At 33.4% G+C, this 19464-nt stretch overlaps 1 protein-coding gene across 15 annotated transcripts in view; it reads right to left on the reverse strand.

Annotated features, from left to right (window-relative positions):
- The window catches only part of LOC107216845 (troponin I), a 28995-nt gene extending 9874 nt beyond the window's left edge, over positions 1-19121 (reverse strand). For 3 of the 15 annotated variants that reach the window (XM_015654145.2, XM_046738854.1, XM_015654150.2), the window contains exons 1-6: positions 18968-19120; positions 16232-16278; positions 13137-13154; positions 12579-12707; positions 12343-12466; positions 10770-10870 (exon numbers count right to left, since the gene is read on the reverse strand). In XM_015654145.2, the coding sequence (XP_015509631.1) occupies positions 10770-10870; positions 12343-12466; positions 12579-12707; positions 13137-13154; positions 16232-16246 (387 nt within the window). In that variant the 5' untranslated portion in view covers positions 16247-16278; positions 18968-19120. Of the gene's footprint in view, positions 1-1110; positions 1212-5300; positions 5402-10769; positions 10871-12342; positions 12467-12578; positions 12708-13136; positions 13155-16231; positions 16279-18967 lie in introns of all 15 variants that reach the window. The other 12 variants (XM_015654148.2, XM_046738856.1, XM_015654152.2 and 9 more) reach the window with 7 other exon arrangements.
- Between the last annotated feature and the right edge of the window lie 343 nt (positions 19122-19464).

Below are 19464 nucleotides of genomic sequence, written 5' to 3' on the forward strand. Positions count from 1 at the left end.
TGAAAAAACGTCAAACCTAACGAAAAATTACGGCACTTCATATTTTCGCAAAAACGTGACGGAAAAAATATATTTAAAAAAAAAGAAAAGAAAAACACGAACACAAGAACATTATCATTGATTTTCTTTTCTCATTATCTGCAGTCGTTGAGAAGTGTGAGGAAAAATCACACTTCACTGCACAGTGAAATGATTATAAAATTGCTAGCGATGAAAAATAATTGATTAATAATAATAAAAGTCTCGTTTCGATTCTATTACAAATTCGCATTATCACCGTTGTGCATGCGATAATGTGCATAAGTTTTCCGGAAAATACAGACAGGACTGACCAAGTTTACAAGTAATTGGATTAATCAATCGTTTAGTAAAATTTCAAGATACAGCAATATTTCAGAATAAAAATCAGTAAGACACAACGAGAGTAAAAGAGAAAGAAAAAAAAAAAAACCGACTACCAAAAAAAATTTATCTTTTTTTTTTCAATGCGGTATAACGTAACGGAAATGCTTAGGGAAAAAGAAAAATCGTGGCAATATACAATATTGTATGTATGTACATACTTAGAAAATAGATTGTGTGCAAGGAAAGTGTATTATATACATGTGTATGTATGTATATTGTATATATACATATAATGTATAGTAATGCATTCATCGATGACTCGACATGGAAAAAGGAACGCAAGTCGGTACGTTTGTACAAAAACATGAGACAAAATCATTTTATCTTCATTTCGCATATTTGGACATATACTCGAATTTAAGGGAGACGGTCCGAAAAAAATAGTCGAGAATTTATTCATACATATTCGTATGGAATACTATTTTGTAAATTTCGTATTACTCCTATCGTCGCATGAATGCGAGATCGAAAAATTGAACAATTTAGAAGAAAGAGTGAATCAAAGAAAAAAAATAAGAAATTTACTTGCGTGTCCTTTTTTTACTACTTTGTATATCGTGTAACATCTGCATACATGTATGTATATATAGATTTGTAAAATTGGAATATCATAATTTAGATAAACCGTGGTTTTTTTTTGTTTGTTTTTTTTTTTTTTTTTATTTTTGAAACTTCTTTTTCGGGAATTAGGCATGTATGTTATACCTCGTAGTCCCTCTTTCTGACTTCGCGCTCCAAATCCCACTTCTGACCCTCACAAATGTAGACGCGGTCGTAATACTGTCGGATAATCTTCTTCAACTCGGCTACAAGAACCCAATGATCAATTTTTTTATTTTTCAATTATTTTCCTTTTCTTTTTGTTTCAATTGCATTGAAAAATATTAAAATTAACAATGACAGAAGAATACGATGAGGAAAAAGCGAATAATGTATAATTTGCATTTTAAATATTATACAATTAATAATTATACCGTATATAATATGTGTAAACAATATGCAGCCGCATATTGTCGACAAAGTAATTATTTGCGTCGCTGTATAAATATAAACTACAAACGACCTGCTCTGAAATCTCTTATTTTTATCGGACGATATTACAAATTATTCTACTTCAGGGTAATAATTGGGTGTGTCGATTAAATCCGACGTAATAAAAATACATATACTGTAGGTACTCTCAAACTTGGAGTAGAAAAAAAAAAAAAAAAAAAAAAAAGGTGAAAATAATATTAGTACACGTACATGTTGGTTTTTTTTGTTGGGAGGGATTTTGTGGTTTCAGATATAATTTTTTTTCTTTTTCTCTTCACAAGGGAGGAAATGGAGGGCAAAAAACGGGAGGGAACCGGTTTGTATTCGTATATATTATATAATGTGCATTTTTTAAATCAATGCTTATTATATATTGTAATACGTACAAACATGATGTATATATGTATATATGACTAGTTGCGAGCTCGAGATGAAAAAAATTGCTTCGTAGTAAAAATCTTAGTCGTTCCTGTGCTGGATTTTTGATTTTTTCTTTTTTCTATTTCACTTTTTACTGCGGTCCATTAATTTTCCGATTTTTGATTATTATTTTGTAAAAGATTTTTTTTTTTTGATTTTTACAACCGAGAGAGCGAGCGAGCACCTTTAAAATACTATCGTTTCTAAACAATATTTGTATGGATACATTGATACAAGTGTATAGCGAGGAATTATTATTCGTGATTTGAAATCAAATTCTTGATCCGATATTAAATTAAACAACAAATTGCTACAATTTCTTGTTTCGAGTACTTCTCTGAAGTGTTTTAAACGTGCCGCGCACAATCCAACGACGCTTTACCTGTGACGTAATTTCGGTGTAAAAAAAAAAAAAAAAACAATAATGTACATTTGTATGTACGTGTATAGCTCAATATTGAATATTTTCCCTTTTTTTCTGTTTTAAATGTGTGCCTTCGTGTTTTCTGTCTTCGCGCTAAGTTAACTTATAATTCATATTATTATTATTATTATTATTATATGTATACAACATATCAAAATAACTCTCATGCAAAACAGATGTAGGTACGTATGTGTCTATATATATATATAGCCATTTTTTTTTTTTTTCATTTTGTGGTTAATAAAATTTTCTATAAAAAAGTTATACGCCCTTTCACCACCAAAATCGCCTTTTTGCCGAACGGTAAGCATCTTTATTCATGTATTCGATGAACTTAACTTTGAACGTTCGTATCGAATACGAGATGAATATTTAGCTGTATAGTTGTATGGACCTTTTTTATAGAAAATTTTATTACCTAGAAAATGAAAAAAAAAACGGCTCCGTAACTTGCATAGTTTCCGAGATATCCCGATTAGAGTGTTTGCATAGCCCTCATCCTGTTCAACCCTTAATAGTCACACGGGGTTAAATTAACCCCAGCCGTTTTTCGACGTGCGATACCTTCCAGAAATTTTGAGAAAATGGGACACGTATCGCCATCTGTAGATTGGGGCAGCCGCTCGAGCAAGACTGCTCGAAAATCTGGGGTTCGAATAAATATGGTTTTTGGAACGGTCGTTAATTTAATCATTCCCACCTGAAAGTATGCTATTTCAGGTTTATGAAACGATTTTTTTTTTTCTCAAATTTAAAATTCAAATCTCTGCATGATTTTTTGTGAAGAGTTCTTTTTTCTGAATCTTTTTTTTTCAACATTTTTTTTTATGTTAATAATTACACGACTTCAAAATATTCGGCATGGTCTTACACACAAGGGTTGAAAATACATTGCAGTAATTTTCTTTTTCTTTTTTCAATTTTTCTATTATTTCTCACTCTCCAAAGTGAGCGGGGTTGATTACACCCCCAATGACTTTTACGTCACAATTTGGAGGTGTGACTATTAAGGGTCAATCAAATGGGAAAAATTCAAACCGGATGCGTCACCTTTTAGAATTAAGCCACCGTGCTCCGGTTTCGCGAGGCTTCGTTTGAGGCTCAAAACTAACTTTTTCGAAGGTACGTAAGAAGAAAAAAAAAGAAGTTAGAAAAAAAAACCACCCTAATGTGTATGTATGTGGGTATATAATACATAAAAAGATCGATAAGTTAAAAATTAATAAATCGTAATTTCTCTTTGATAATATTGAAATAATTTGTATGAATTTTTATATTGAATAGCAGCGAAATGTAAAAAAGCGTGTATAGATATGTTCTATAAATGTATATGTCTTCAGAATGCGTTTTTTCTCTTTGTTTTCGGTTTGATTTTTTCGATGGGATAATTACACCGAGTCGCATAGTCGAAATCACAGATATCTATGTTGTTCGACTCGGGATTGATGAAAACAGAAGATTGAAAAATAGAAGAAGAAGAATTAGAATAAGAACAAGAATTAGAAGAAGAAAAGGCACGGAAATTACGTCACACCGAAACGGTCGGAGTATTCGGCACTATTAATCCCGTGTATATACTCTATGTATATTTAACAGATAGTATTGAAGTATTTATAATTATATATATACGCGAGAAAAAACATCAGTCATAAAAAAAACGTATATATATATAATATATACATGTATGGGGTATTCCACGCCAACTCGACCAACGTCGGACCCTCACCATTTTTGATTGACTTCAAAAAATTTTATGCAATTGTTCCAACTCCAAAATAGAACCCTGAATTTTTTCTAATTTTTTTGAGCAAACTTGTCGTAAATATGATTTTTGAAAACCAACGTGTTCTTGGACGTAATTTAGAAAATTTGAAAAAACTCTCAAAAGTCTTGTGTGGGATAAAAAAAATTTTACGCCCAAACCCAGAATGGGTCGGCATTCAGTTCTATGTTTTTTGAGCTTTTGGAAGGAACAAATTCAAAAAAATCAGAAGCAACAAGCTGTATTTTTTGGTTCGCTACTCGAACATTTAAGAAGACATGCGCCAGAATTTGTAAGAATTGTTTTTAAATTTTACTAGAGAGATTTTTTTTCAAGAAAAAAAAATTGCAAATAAATAATTAGCTTGAGAAAAATTTGAACAAATTCTCAAATATTCGGTGTTATACATGAAAATGTTTGAGCATGCGCCCATAGTAAGCTGACTCAACTTTCTAATTTTTAAAAAACTTTTCTTCCGAAAAAAAAACAAGAACGGAACACCGGCTCACTCTGGATCTAGGCTTCAAAATTTTTATGCCTGACGCAAGATTTTTGAGAATTATTTAAAATTTTTAAACTACGTTCAAAGATATGTTGGTTTTCAGAAATCATAAGTAAAACAAATTTACTGAGAAAAATCTGAAAAAATTCAGGGTACTCTTTTGAACTTGGGATAAACTTGTAAAAAATTTTCAACGACATCAAAAATGGCGAGCGTCCGACGTTGGTTGAATTGCCGTGGAATCCTCCATATATAGTATATGTATACATGTATACCACGCGTAACGAGTAACACGTGCGCAAATCCTTCACGTTACATCCATCGTTAAAAATAATTATATACGTAATATCTACAATGTTTCAAATATCATGAAAATAGAAGACTAACAGGAAATGAAAAATCAACAATTGCCGCCGTGCCAAACGTGCGCGGGTATATTGTATAATTTGAAGAAAAAAAAGATGAAATAACGAAATAATAATTATAATATAAATAATGGGGTGCAAAATGCTCGCAAGGCATGAAAATAATGATAGTTTAATAATGATAATAATAATAATGAAAATGAAAATCAATTGGCAGTAAAACGTTGTAGTATGTATGTATGTATATATATATATATATATATGCATATATATATACATATAGTATGTAATTAAAACTTTATAAATATGTACATACATGCATATATATATATATACATATACATATATATATATATACACATATATATGCGCAGCTGTCAAGATTACCTCGAAAGATTTCAATTTAATTTTCCACTCGAGGTCAAACTTATCTCCCTCAAGACCGTAAAGTCTTTGCCAGTAAGCCGCGCAAATCGTCTGGAGCTCGGCTAAAAAAATAACAAATCACAAAACGGAGGGAACCGGAAATAAATTTTTGGGTTGACGAGAGGTGGGGGGCGGCGGTTGGCCAAAAAAAAAAAATTAAAAATTAGGGAAAAACTACATCGACTAAAATAAAAAGAAAAGGTATAGAAAAACAAAATAAGTACACAAACACACCCACATACGACTAATTGTGTAAAATAATTTCTCCCGAGTCTTTTCGTAATATCTTGCACTTGCATAATCACGTGACAAAATTAATCATAACATATCAACGACGAATTCAAGTGATATACTTGCGTGTGCGTGTGTGTGTATGTGTGAATTAAAAAAAATAACAATTGTAAATTAAAAGTGATTCTTGCGGTGCGGAAAAACATAATGTAGAGATGAAAAGAAAAGAAAAATCAAAGGAACTCAACCAAGAAGGGAAAATTAAAATTGGTAAATGAAATAAGATAATGTGAAAACAAAATTGGTGAACGAAAATCTGGGAATATATTGCGGTATGTACGGTTTGAGAAAACTGTTATTGTCTAAGTATATCCTACGATTTTTTAATATACGGAGTGAATTCCTTACGACTGCACGGACCGTTGGCTGCTACAATTTAATGCGGATGCGCTACGATTCGAGAGCAGTTGTTCGTCGGGGCAACAAACCATTATAAATTTAATTGACAGGTCGCCGCGATGTATGTAACCTCAAGAATCTCGGAAGCTGCCGGTGCCAGTTGTGTTCAACTGCCAACTGTGAAATTTTTTGAGGTTATACCGGGATAATCTTTTGAAACTTGAAAATCAACCGCGCATGCGCTAAATCATTCAATCTCATTGGTAGGCGAAATCTCCCCGCAGCGATATTCTTGTCTGCGAAGCAGGCGAGCCAACGTACGCAAAATGTGTACGTTTGAATTTTCAAAGAGCACAAGTATTAAATTCCAACCGTTCTTTGAAGAATCAACCTTCCGACCCAATAACTAATGCTTCCCACACCTTTCCAAGTCACTACCTCAATTATTTAAGATTCTAACTTGAAAAATTCGTATCAACTACATCACCGGTAGAAACAGAGTTTGACAGCTGAAACTCGGGATGGCCAGCCTGCACGAACAGCCGATAAAACTCGCGCATGCGCGGTTGATCTTCAAGTTTCGAGATATTGTCCCGGTATACATGGCGGATGGTTGGTAGCCCTGGCAAACAACTGCTCTCCAATTGTAGCGCGTGCGCAATGAATGTTAGCAGACGACGGTCCGTGCAATCGTTAAAAATTCACTCTGCATATAATACGACTAAGGATGACACGCAATGTCTAAACCAAAGGAAATCTCAGAGAGGAGAACATAAACGATAAGTAAATAATGAGAGTGATTAGATAAATTGTGGAAACTTAACGTAAATAAACGAGATTTACAACAAGAATGTCGGGACGGAAAATTGTTAAAATTTTAACGATTAATCTTATACATACAGAGTATGATGAAAATGTTTGTTCATACCTTACATAAATAGATTGGAGAGAAAAAAAAGTTATTCATTCAATTGTTAGTTACCCGTATTATTGAATACAGAAGACGTAACAATAAATTCGCAATTTTTTTTTTTTTTTGGTCTCTCGCCTTTTGTCCCTGTTTTTTTGTTTTTTTCTACTCATATCGTCGTCGATTCGTTGCGTAAATTGGGACAAATCGGGGGCTAAATGGGAAAGGGCTGAAAATCGTTTCACGGATCATTACGACCATTGCCGGCGAGAAAAATTTGATAATCGCATTAAGATTACAGTGTGTCTCTTTTTCTGCTCTTGGTTTTGTTGTTCTTTGGTTCGTTCCTTCTCCTTTCAATGTCAAGACTCATCTCACCTCGTAATTGATAATTTTTTTTTCATAATCAACAACAATTTATTTAACCGTCTACAATCGACGAATTTATTTCCATTGTGTTTTTAATCGATTAGTTCATAAATTAAACTTGTTTTCCACGGTGCATACGTATAAAATCTATGGCCTCCAATAAAAATTCACTCAACTCTAGAGACGTTGATTATAAAAGACCCAACTTTGGCGTAACGATTATAATCCAAGTAACTCTACGGACCTCGATGATAAAACAGTTAATTATTATATATACATAAGCATAGAAGATAATTGTTTCATCATCGGAATCCGTAGAGTTACTTGGATTATAATTGTTACGCCGAAGTTGACTCTTTCAGAACCACCCTCTCCAAGGTTGAGTAAATTTTATTAGGTTCCATCGAAATGTCATATTGTAACATGTATAATAGGTAAATAATATACCTATATTTATACTATATGACGAACGAATGATCGATAGAATAATAAATTAATGTGTGTACATAACTCTCTGTAGAAATAAAATAACGAAAAGAAAAATCCCCATAACGTGATGATATTTCGAATCGTTTCTTCAATTCGCAAACGTCGTATGTAAGATCGAAAGGTTTGTATGCATGAGGTTAAAAGTATATTATATATATATATATACGGGGTATATATTATGTAACGATGAGTGTCTGTACACACATATACGTACGTATAAAAAATTTTATATCATGTATACATAAGTATATGTATGTATTTATAAATAAAGCAAAGCACAAAGCTCACTGGGGTGTACAGGGGTATAAAACTATGGATGATGTGCGAGTGTATAATTATAGCTTCCGTGTTTGCGGACGTGAATAAATGACAAAATGGAAAATAAAAAAACGTAACATGAAAGAAGAAAGGGGCGGGGCGGGGGATGCAAGGTGGAAAGACCGCCGATGACTTGTTATTATAGAGACCGATGGTAAAAACGAAAGGTGAGGAGGAACGCTGAAAAGAGTTTTCGGGTTTTTCTTTCTCTTCGTATGTCACGTGCTGATTGTTTTTCACATCGTTGACGAAGAAAAACATATACGATTGCGGATATATGTGAGAATAAAACGACGTGAACGAAGGAAAATGAAGGTGCAAAATGCACTTACACTTGCATTACACGTGCAGATAATAATTGTAAATATCAGGTAATCGATTAATCAATATACAACCAATACGGATACGTTATATGGATGTAACATAAAAGTAATACCACACATAGATATGTATGATCGTGTTTATACAATGTGTGTAAGTTTGAAAGAAAATGTTGAAAAATCGAACAAATGGAAGCATCGATATCTACGAGATTCAAAAACAATTTACAGTGTTGAAAAATAAAATACCAAGAATAATAAGTCTGCGAGAAAAAAATTAAATTCTATGTCTCTGACAATGGATAAAAAATGTTAACTCTCGTGCCCGTCTGATTTGATGTTAATTATTTTTTATCTGTATGTTCTGTAATTTTTTGATACCATCGACTAAAAAATGCAACCGATTTTGGATTTTTTACTTCTTTATCGCCGAATTCACTCTGTTTTATGTTATTTTGTCTTTATGGATCGACGAATACGGGTTTGCGTGTACTTGATCTGTGTGTGGGTACACATAAATATATATAAATGTATATATAAACCTCGAAACCCTTCTTGATAACTTCGTATTCAAGATCGTATTTCTGCTCTTCAAGGACGCTGATCTTCTTATGATAGTCGATCAGAAACTCCCTCAGATCGTCTGTCAAAATTCACGTACATAGAGATTTTCGTTTGAGAGACATGATTAGACTAAAATAAAAACGTACAAGACGAAAGAGCCACAAAATTACACACGCAATTCTATTCGTGTAACAGATTCGCAAATGCCGTATTCAAGTGTCTTTTTGTTCGTTTAACTCTTTTTTTCCTTTTATGCAAAATACCCTAATCAGCGATCTCTATAACAACTTGCGGTGAGTGCGACTAGAAAGTTTATGAGCTTGCAACAGGAAGTCCTGCATACCTGTCTAGATTAACGAACGATTTTTTCGTCATATTTTGAGGGATAAAAAGCTAGGGATGAGAATAGAAACTGCGAGGAATTAGAATTAACATCGAATAAAGCGCAATGAGTAAATGAATGATGGGATGAATGAGTGATCGAATGAATAATTTATAAGCGCGGATCATGTGGGTTTGTGTGTATAGGGAAAATATTTTTGAGTGCAAGCAATTTGATTTGGAAAAAAAAAAAAAGAAAAAACAAGTAACGTATCCAACAATTATTTGTCTAGGGTAAAAAAAAAGATATTCGTCAATAACGATCGTCAATCAAAATTATACATCGAAAAAAAAATCCTCACGGAATTGTTTAAAAACCTCTGCTCATACTTGTTGCAAAAAGCAAAAATAATAACAAATCGTTAAGCAATTGCTGGAGCAGAAAAAGATATACCAAAAATTAAGAAAGACTAAAAAATGCACAGAAGTTAAACGTCGACTGTTCTGCGTGTGGAAAATGTATGATAAGAGAAAGATACAGAAAGGGAGGCCACGTAAGAAACAATAGTGATTGTTATGAACGATTGCACGTTCACGTAACATCGCAACAACGCGTCGTGCGAAAAGACGATTATAGCAGTTTTTTTTTCGTACAAGAATACAAAGAAAACAACCAAACTTTACAGCTACAATAGTAATAGCGACAAGAAACAAACTGAATAAAAATAAAGTAAGTGAATAAAAATTTTATGACATTAAAATAAAAAATAAAAAAATAACAACGCCGACTGTATATATACTATATATAATAATATGGACAAAAATCATCTGAAATAAGATATAGAAACACAGCTTCAAATACGATCAAACTAACCAACGATAATTGTAAATGAAAAAAGAAAACATGGTTAAGACAAGAATGCGAAGCAAATTTTCTTTTCATGTTTTTGTTTTGTTTGGTTTTTTCTCCTTCTCTTTTGTTGTGATTGTTGCATAATTTTGAAATTATTGTTCGTGTTTATGTGCGTGTGTGTGTGTGTGTGTTTGTGTGTTTGTTTTGCGTGTTTGTAATTGTCCAACAACATTTTGTGTGTGTTTTAAATTTTTCGTTCTAGCCTCAAATAGTACAAATAAAAATAAAATGTGTTGTCCGTTGCATCGATTATCATTGTACAGCGACATTTATTTTTTGTTATTATTATTATTACGATTATTATTGTTGTTGTGTTTATTATTATTATTAATATTAAAAATACGAAAGAACATTAAAAATATAATAAATATATAATATGATAAAATAAAAGTTGCCGGGTGCAGAGATAAAATAAAAAAAAAAAAAGTCACCTTCGTATTCATATACTTATTTTTAGCGACGAGAGTGAGAGTAATTGGAAAAAAAAAAGAAAAAAAAAACAACGAAGTAAGAGAAAGAGAGAAAAAGAAAGAAAGAGAGAGAGAGAGAGAGAGAGTGCGAGCGAGCGTGAGAGTGAGAGTGAACTGAAAAAATACCTCGTAGTCCTTCCGCTTAACGATATATTCAAAGTCGAATTTCTGATCCTCCAACTTGTTGATCCTATCGTGGTATTCGCGCAGCACGCGTTTCACTGTTTCTGTGTGTGTATATTATCATATAATAGTATATCATTTGTCGATGTGAAATTCGTGTGTGTACATCATCGTTTCGTTTTGATTAATTTTTTTTTTTTTTTTTCTCTTTTTCGGGGTGGTGAGGGTGGGGGGGTTTCTCGAATTTCTCGTTACTCGTTTTTTGTTCAGGTTGTAAAATAAAGTTGTGTATTTCGGTGACGTTTTCGCAAGCTTACTTTTTCCTCGTGTTCCCTTTATTTCCGGCAGATTTTTGGTTACTTTAATTTTGTGTTTTACGAAATAAGATTGTGTAACGTGAAGCGTAAAGCGTGCGTCATATAAGTAATGTTTAACCTGCTTTTTGTACGAATGAGAAAAAAAAAATTTAGTCAGGTCACATTTTTCTTTGCGTCAATTTTTGTTACCTCGTTTGGGTGATTGAAAAAGTGGAATGAAGATGACGACAAAAAATATACATCTATATTTGTCCAATTTACATATGACGCGAAAGAAAAAAAGGGAGAGGGAGATATATATGTATATATAAAAAAAAAGTATTCCGTTATTTCAACTCTGTAATCTTTGTGTTATTCATCAACGGCTATGAATAAAACACAAGTTTCCGTTTTCGTATTAATTTCTTTTTTCGTAGGGAAATCGTATTCGGGGGTTCGGATTTTTTACGTGAAGCACGAAACGGTACTTCCGAAATTAAGTAAACGTCCCACAACTCCGATTCTACGCTACATTGATTTTTCAGTAAAATAAAATAAAAAAAATAAAAAAAAAAATTCAACACACATTTTTTTTTTCTAATCGTATCAAACCGAATATTATATCGACAAACCTGAAAGAAATAATTTCCACACAAAATTTTGCTCATTGTCGTCTGCAGAGCAAAATATCAGCTATACACGACAATATATTAAAAACTATATTTTTCAACACATTTCCTCTGTATCGTAATGATCATCATATCAAAGACGTGTCCCATAAGAAAAAAAAAACATCTAAATAAATTAGAAATAAAATTGGTCAGGTCAAAGAGACGATTTCTAATTCAACCGTCTCGGGTTTTCATTTCGATTCGGTTATTTACTTATATAACGGACATAATTGATGTCTCTTATTTTTATATACATAGTAGTAAGTAAAGGGGTGAAATTCTGAAATTCATCAATTTCCTTCCCTTCCTTATCCCTCTCTTTGTTTTAAAGATAAATTAAGATGAATCAATCGATTCGGAACGATCATCGGTTTTTCTCTTTATCGGCAATTTTTCCCAAGGCGTAATTTACTTTCTCAGTGAATGATAAAGCCCGTAAAAAAATAATATAAATAGAGAGAGAGAGAGAGAGAGAGTGATGAGAAAAGGGGGAAAACATCCGAAGAATAACAAAAACGAAATAAAAGAATTCAAGAAAGTAGGATATGAAAATTTATCCCGCAAATTGATGGATAAACGAATAAACGAACGAACGAATGGAATAAATACCTTCGTTCGCGTCGTCGACGTTTTTCGGCTTTCCGCAACGTTCCTCGATGATGCGCCTCCTCTCAGCGGCCTTCCTTTCCTGTTCTTTCTTCAGCTCTTCGGCGGCTTTCTTACGCAGCAGCAGCTGAATTCGAGAAAAAACAAAAGAAAGATAAATAATGAAGACGGGTTGAAAACCGGAGGAAAAAAACTTTTTTATTTGTTTTTTCAATTCATGTTTCGAAAATCGCGCTTACCCTGAGTTTCTTCTTCCTGTCCGGAGTCATGAAACCCTTCTTGGCCTTCTTGGCCTTGGAGGCCTCCTCGAGTCGAGCGCGGACTTCCGCCCTCTTCCTGTCGGTTTCCGCCTGTTTCCTCTTCTTTTCCTGCATTAATTTTGGGCGTGAAAGAAAACGTGAAAAAAAACCAGCTACTCTCAGAAAACTCCCCACGGGAATAAAAGAAGAAGAAGAAAAAAAAAAAACAACTTCGCGTTACAGATGCGAACGTTTTTTTTTTTTTTCCTCTTTTTTTATCTCAAAATCGAGAATCCGAAATTTACTTGCACGCTTCTGAAACCTGAGCAAAAAAAAAAAAAAAACAAAATAAACAACCGTCTATTATTTTCGATTTCAAGCGATTCCGGATTTTTTAAAAACCAAAAATAAGAAAAATCGATAAAAAAAAAATATATTCCCGACAGACTCGATCTTCTTCTCGAAATTTGAGCTTTAGCCGACGAGTTTTTAATTTCTCTTTTCGCTTTGATATTTGATTTTTTTTTTTTCAAACGATGCTCCCTGTCTCTTACGTACATCCTCGATGCGCTTCCGCTGTAAAAGAGAGAGAAAAAATATCGTTAGAATTGGTCGGTGTGTCGAGGCGGGCGTTGATTGTGGATAAATCGAAAAACTCGAAACGCTATTCTTGAAACGCACTGCAGGTAAATTGATAATGACATGAATTAAACGTTGGTTTCGAATTCTTCGACTTTTTCACTATGCGAAAAAAGCTTTGATATACATATATACATAATTATATAAACGCGCGATCAAACGATATATTATGCAATTATATGCTGCAGAGATAGCAGATAATATTTTTTTTTTCCAGCAAACATTAAGTACGCACATCAAGAAATTTATCAAAAAGATTTTATCTTCGTTCAATATTCTCTGTTTAGTTTTGAAAGGAAGAAAATTTTCTCTCTTTCGTTACATCCAATTATTTTTCATCCCTTTAAAACTGCTACTTTTTATGATAGAAAATTGGTTGTCAGAGAAGACAATTGTGAAATTCGAAATATTTCACGAAACAGGATTAAGCTTGCTATTTTGATATCATTCTTACGTATCCATTCTTTGCTGCTTTTACATTACGCACGATTTTAAAGATCTGATTTCGAAGCCTATAGCAAAATCTTTAACAATAATTATTCTTTCAAACAACAATTTTGGAAATTTCGGAAACGTTGTAATAGAAGATCTAAGAATTATGCTTACAATTAATAACACATTCATGCGACGAAAGATCGATTGGCAGAAAGTCACGTTAAAAGCGGGATTCTAAAACGACACTTAGCATGCGGTTTGTGTATATTAGGGTGTTACAGTTAAAATAAAATTTCCTCCAAACAAGTTGAAAAGTTGCATTTAGGTGTAAAAATACGCCCGTTGAAATTTGAACTCTTAATATTAACATTAGGAGGTTGCGTATGGTACTTTTCTATTTTCCATAAGAATAACATGGAAAAAATGATTTTTGCTCAGTTTGATTTCGATAACTAGCTAACAATGCGTCGTAACGAAAATTCACAGACATATTTTTGTAAAGAATTGAACGCTTTTCAAAACAGGTCTGTGACTATTTTCTGATAAATTCACTCGTTCAAAAGTTATTTAAGGTTAAATGTTATTCAAGGACCTTAAATAATTTTTGAAAGCGTAGATTTATCGTACAATTATAACAGACGTTTTTTAAAGAGCATTCAATTCTCTACAAAAATGTGTTCGTGAATTTTCTGTACGTCGAATGGTTAGCTAGATATAAAAATCAAAAGGAGCAGAAACCTGTTTGGAAGAAAAAATATAATTTTTTTTGAAACACCCTAGTGTATACACGTATACTTTTATTTTACACATATATATATATATATATATATATATATGTGAAATAAATAAATATATACATGTAAAGTATATATACGTGTGTGAGTGTGCTTGTGTGCGTGTATGTGTTTGTGTTTTACCGTGCGATACTCGCCACTGTGTTCTTGTAGTTGTTCTTGTTGTTGTTGTTGTTTTTTTTTTTTTTTTTTATTTTTAGTAAACACGTCTGAGGTTTGTTGTCATTTTTATTTACCAAAATCACACAATCTCTACGGTGAATTACATTTTTCACAAAACTTTTTGGGTTGGTTTTTGGCATTTCACATTCGTTGAGTTTCAGAGAGCTGTATACGATATACATATATGCGAAGGATGGAAGAAGGTAATTTATTTAAAGGAAAACAATTGGGGGTGAAAGAAAAACAGGTGAGTGAGTGATTATTGTGATAGTGAAAAAATCAAAAGTGCGAAAATGAAGAAAAAAAAAAATGAAAGAAGAAGAAGAAGAAAACGTTGTGAAGATAAAATAAAACGGTAAAAGAAACCATGGTAGTTGTTGGCAGTGGAATGTATGTACATTGTTTACATAGGTATATACGGAGTGTGGTGCGTTGGACGTGTGATAAATCATACTGAAATTAAAAATGTATAGTAGAAACAGAGGTGTAATAAGAAATTGTATAAAGGAGGGTGAAGAAATGTATGCGTTGATACGTAAAAAACAAGAATAAAACGGAAAAAAAGAATAATTGAAATACAGAACGACTGAGAAGATATTTATTGATATTGAAATAGTGACTAAAGTATTTAATTTTTCAGATCAAAGTTACGTAGAAAAGTTTGTAAAAAGAGAGCGAATAAAAATAACAATACATCGTTCAATGTCAAATTGTTGTACAGCAAATCTCAGCTGAAAATATGGAAAAATAAAACACGATTTATAAACATAGTAAATTTCATGTAGAAAAACAAACGTAATGGTTGATAGTATAAATGATTAAAAGTCAGACTAAATGAAAGAAGGAGAAGAAAAAATAGAAAGTAGAGACGATATTGTGAAAGAAAATTATACGTATAAGACGAAAAGGGAAATGGATGTAAATAAATAAGAAATACATTATATATGTGAAGAGGTGGAGAGAAAAAGTTTTTAAACAAAACGAAAATCGGATAAAAATTATGGTAGCCAAATTTTTAACCCCTTATCGAAAATTGAACAAAACATGTTCAACGGTTTGATAGATTTTCTTCCGGTTCACGCGACGCGTACATCTTTTTTTTTTTTCTTTTTCTATTATAAAATTTCGACGCGGGGTAAAAAATTCGGTTCCAATTTTCCACATATATGTGTAACAATGCGAATGTAATTATATACGTGAATGTTTTCGGGAGTACTACGATAACTTCTAATAGTAACAAAATCGTTGTCAATTGGGGTTGATTGGGGGGGGGGGGGGGGACGACACACTCAGGGTTACAAAGCATTTACCTTTCATATAGCGGAAGTATACTGCTCGAGCCGAATTAAAGGCGCGGAAGGATATGAAGTCGATTGCAAGTAATGAAAAAAATGGCAAAAATCGAGTAAAAAAACGACGAGGAAAAATGAAAATTCGCGTCCCAACGTCGGATGAAGAATCACGGAGTGGCGGATCGGCGTTTCATTCAGAGACGCATTGTGGAATGCGTAACGCACATGTAACAGAAAGAGCATGTAATTAGAGATCTCGATCGATCGATGAGAGGTGAAGATAAAATTTTGGTACATTGTCGGTCGGATTGTCCAACGATACTTACCTAACCTCATCGTCAGCCATGATGATATTTGTTGGTGTTAATTAACGTCTACCTGAAAAATGAAACCACAATTTGGCGACGAGAAAGGAAAAATAAATGAATAAACGGATTTCACGCAATGTATTTTATTCCCGCATTTCTGGACTGTACCGGTCGTGATCAAATTTGTCGAAACCTGATTACACCTGTGCAGAAAAACCTCGGTAATTGGGTTTAAGAATGAAAATGAAGTAGTAACTACGTCTGGGAAGAAAAAAAATTTTCGTACAGTTGATGAAATTTTTGATAATCGCAAAAAATGAAAGAACCTCACGATTATTTGAACCTGGATAATTGTTTTGCTTTCGTTTTTGTTTCATATTTTCTTCGACTTTTTCTCCAGGCGAATGCAGAGAAAGGATTTATCAACCAGCTAACCAAACGTGGAGACCTAATATGACAAAATCGTCGGACTGTTTTTTTTTTCCTTGTATTCAAAGATATGTCATTTTTCAGATTCGAGGATAGAAAAAAAATATCGACATTTACCAGAGCAACAATTTTTGCTGTACGAAACTACGAAAATATAAAGAGAAAACCGTTATTTAACCCGTTCACTTCGAAATGAAAATATCGACTTAGATGAAATTTTGAAATGTTTTCGACAAGCTTCAAAAACTGAGTTTGTTTCTGCTTCAAAATTTGCATTTTTTTTCGCAATGTGAGAATAATTCTACAAAACAAATAGCGACGATCGATTTGTTACAAAATTTTGCCCCTGCTTCGTACACTTGACAATTATTCGATACGCAATATGCCTCGAAAAAATCGTTAAAAAACGAAAATCAAGACTGCACACGATAGTGTAAGAAAAGCGCACGAGTCAAAAATGTTCGCTGTGACATTTCATCGGCGTATCCTGATCGAATTAATTGACCAAATTAAATCGCTAGACTCCGTTACAATTATCCTGGCAATAAAATTAAGGTCGACGCTGAAAATGAAAACCTCGTTCCAGCCATACCTGGTTGTGTACACACGTTATAAAATGTACACGGTAGGTCTGCATGTATGCATATCACATAGAGGCATGGGGGGTGCTTTAAAAGCGTAACTCGCGCCGATCGTCGCGGTGTAATGTGTCGGTGGTTCGGAAATAGACGCCCTGCTTCTGCCTCTCTTCTTGCACCTTCGGGCGTCGCGACGCCGCAACGCGAGCCAAATTTGGCTACCCGCGGCATCGTCGACGTCGAACGCGTACGTCAAGACGAGAGGACTACGCCCTCCCAAAAAGAGGGGAAAAAATTTTGGTATCAAACGTCGATTACGTCCGATTTCGAATATTGAGAACAATTTTTGGAAAATATAAAAATGATTTTTTTTTAAACATAAACTCGGAAAAAAAAAAGAAAAAAAATTCAACCCGGATTTGGAAACAGTTTCCTTTTTTCGAATTTTCAAATCGTAAGATGAAGAATGAACAAGGAAAGCTATCGTACAACGTTGAAGTAATTGACATCAGTCGATTATCTATTTTTTCAATCTAAATCGAAGTTGTTTTTCTTTTTTTTTTTCTTTTTTTTTTCTGTAAACCACCGGCGAATTTCTATTCTTTTTTTAACCACCGGCTATAACACAATCCGCGTTGGATTCGATCGCTCGCGGCTAAGTTTAGAATCTAAGCAGCGTCGGTCCATTCCGAGTCATTTTATCGCAGCAGCAGCAGCTTCCCGAAAGCCGATATTCACGAGGCGACGATTTTACACGCACAGCGACCCGTTTTTCTAATCACTTGTTTTACAATTAATCTTCACGGTTTTTTGTCGTTCGCCTCGGTTATGCATGGACTTTCGAATTTCCACAAGTCAACGAAGTATGAAAAATATGTCACGTATAAGAGATTCGTAGGAGGAAAAAATGAACAAGAAAAAAAAAAAAATATGAAATATATATTATGAATGAAAATATTTTTCCCCAAAACTTTAATCGATGTAGAAGACTTTGTAAAACATCATCTATACATACATAAATAGAACATGTGTACATAAGTACGTGTATGAAAAACTGATTGAACGAAGAAGATAAAAGTTTTATGAAATGTAATTATTATATTATACCCGATAAACGAATAAGTTCGTTGCTCTTCGCTACGATTTAATATTGATACCACTTTGCTTGAGAGAAAACATCAGAATAATAAAAAAAAAATCAATCGAAAGAGAAGAAGAAAATGCTACGAAATAGTTTGGAATTGACTATTGAATTTTCTATTGATATAACTGTAATAAATTTATTAATAATCATTCGCTATCATGGAAATAACTTGCAAAACGAATTGCACCACTGCACGTTTTTTTTTTTCCTCCTTCTTTCGCACAGATTTCATTTCCCTTAGTTTCCATCGTTATGCCAAATCACAAATATCATCACCTTACATGCATATAACATTTATAATACAAGTAAGTAAAAATTATACGCATATGTGTAAATTTTTTTTTCTCCTAAACCTTCAAAGAAAATACGCAAGAGTCGAACCGAACAAGTATCCGAAAATCGCGCACTTCTCACACTTTGACATTATACATATACATACTTTTTTATCGTCGTTTTATTTATATTTTTGTTGTCGTTATTACCGTTACAACTAATTCTCCGTGGTTTTTTATTAAAAGATCGTCGATCAGATCGGTTGTTTTGCAATTTTCTTTTTTTCCTTTTTTTTTTTTTTTCATTCCCCCATTGAAATGAGATTCGATCCTTACCTGAGAAGCGAACAACTGGGACGGTGACTAGTCAACCGGAGTTTCGGCAGCTGACTGTGATGGGAATCGGTGCTTTTAGCCGGGGGTTCGGCGGGACGACGCCTCTGCAAAACCGGGTCACGTGACCAGACGACGATTGGCCGACAATTTTTAGAACGAGTCGAGATTATGCCGCTGCCGATGCCGCTGATGCTGGTAACGGGTCCAAAAATATCAGTAAACCCGACTGAAAACGGATCTTCGCTCCGTCTTTCGCTCTTCTATCACACACTAACGCACACGGACGGACAACGGCATGGAAATATCAGCAAAAATTTGCTACGAATTTTTTTCTTTTGCTTTTCCATCTTCTCAATGTTATGCATCCGGTACGATCGCTTTGGAAATATTTTGTAACACTGTGGTTTTTTTTTTGTTTCTTTTTTTTTGTTTTGAAAACGGAAAATTTTTAAATACAACGGCAATAGACATTCGTCAAATGACATTCGTCTTCTGTT

Source organism: Neodiprion lecontei, chromosome 4 (genome assembly GCF_021901455.1).
Source record: "Neodiprion lecontei isolate iyNeoLeco1 chromosome 4, iyNeoLeco1.1, whole genome shotgun sequence".
In the NCBI taxonomy this organism is placed as follows: domain Eukaryota; kingdom Metazoa; phylum Arthropoda; class Insecta; order Hymenoptera; family Diprionidae; genus Neodiprion; species Neodiprion lecontei.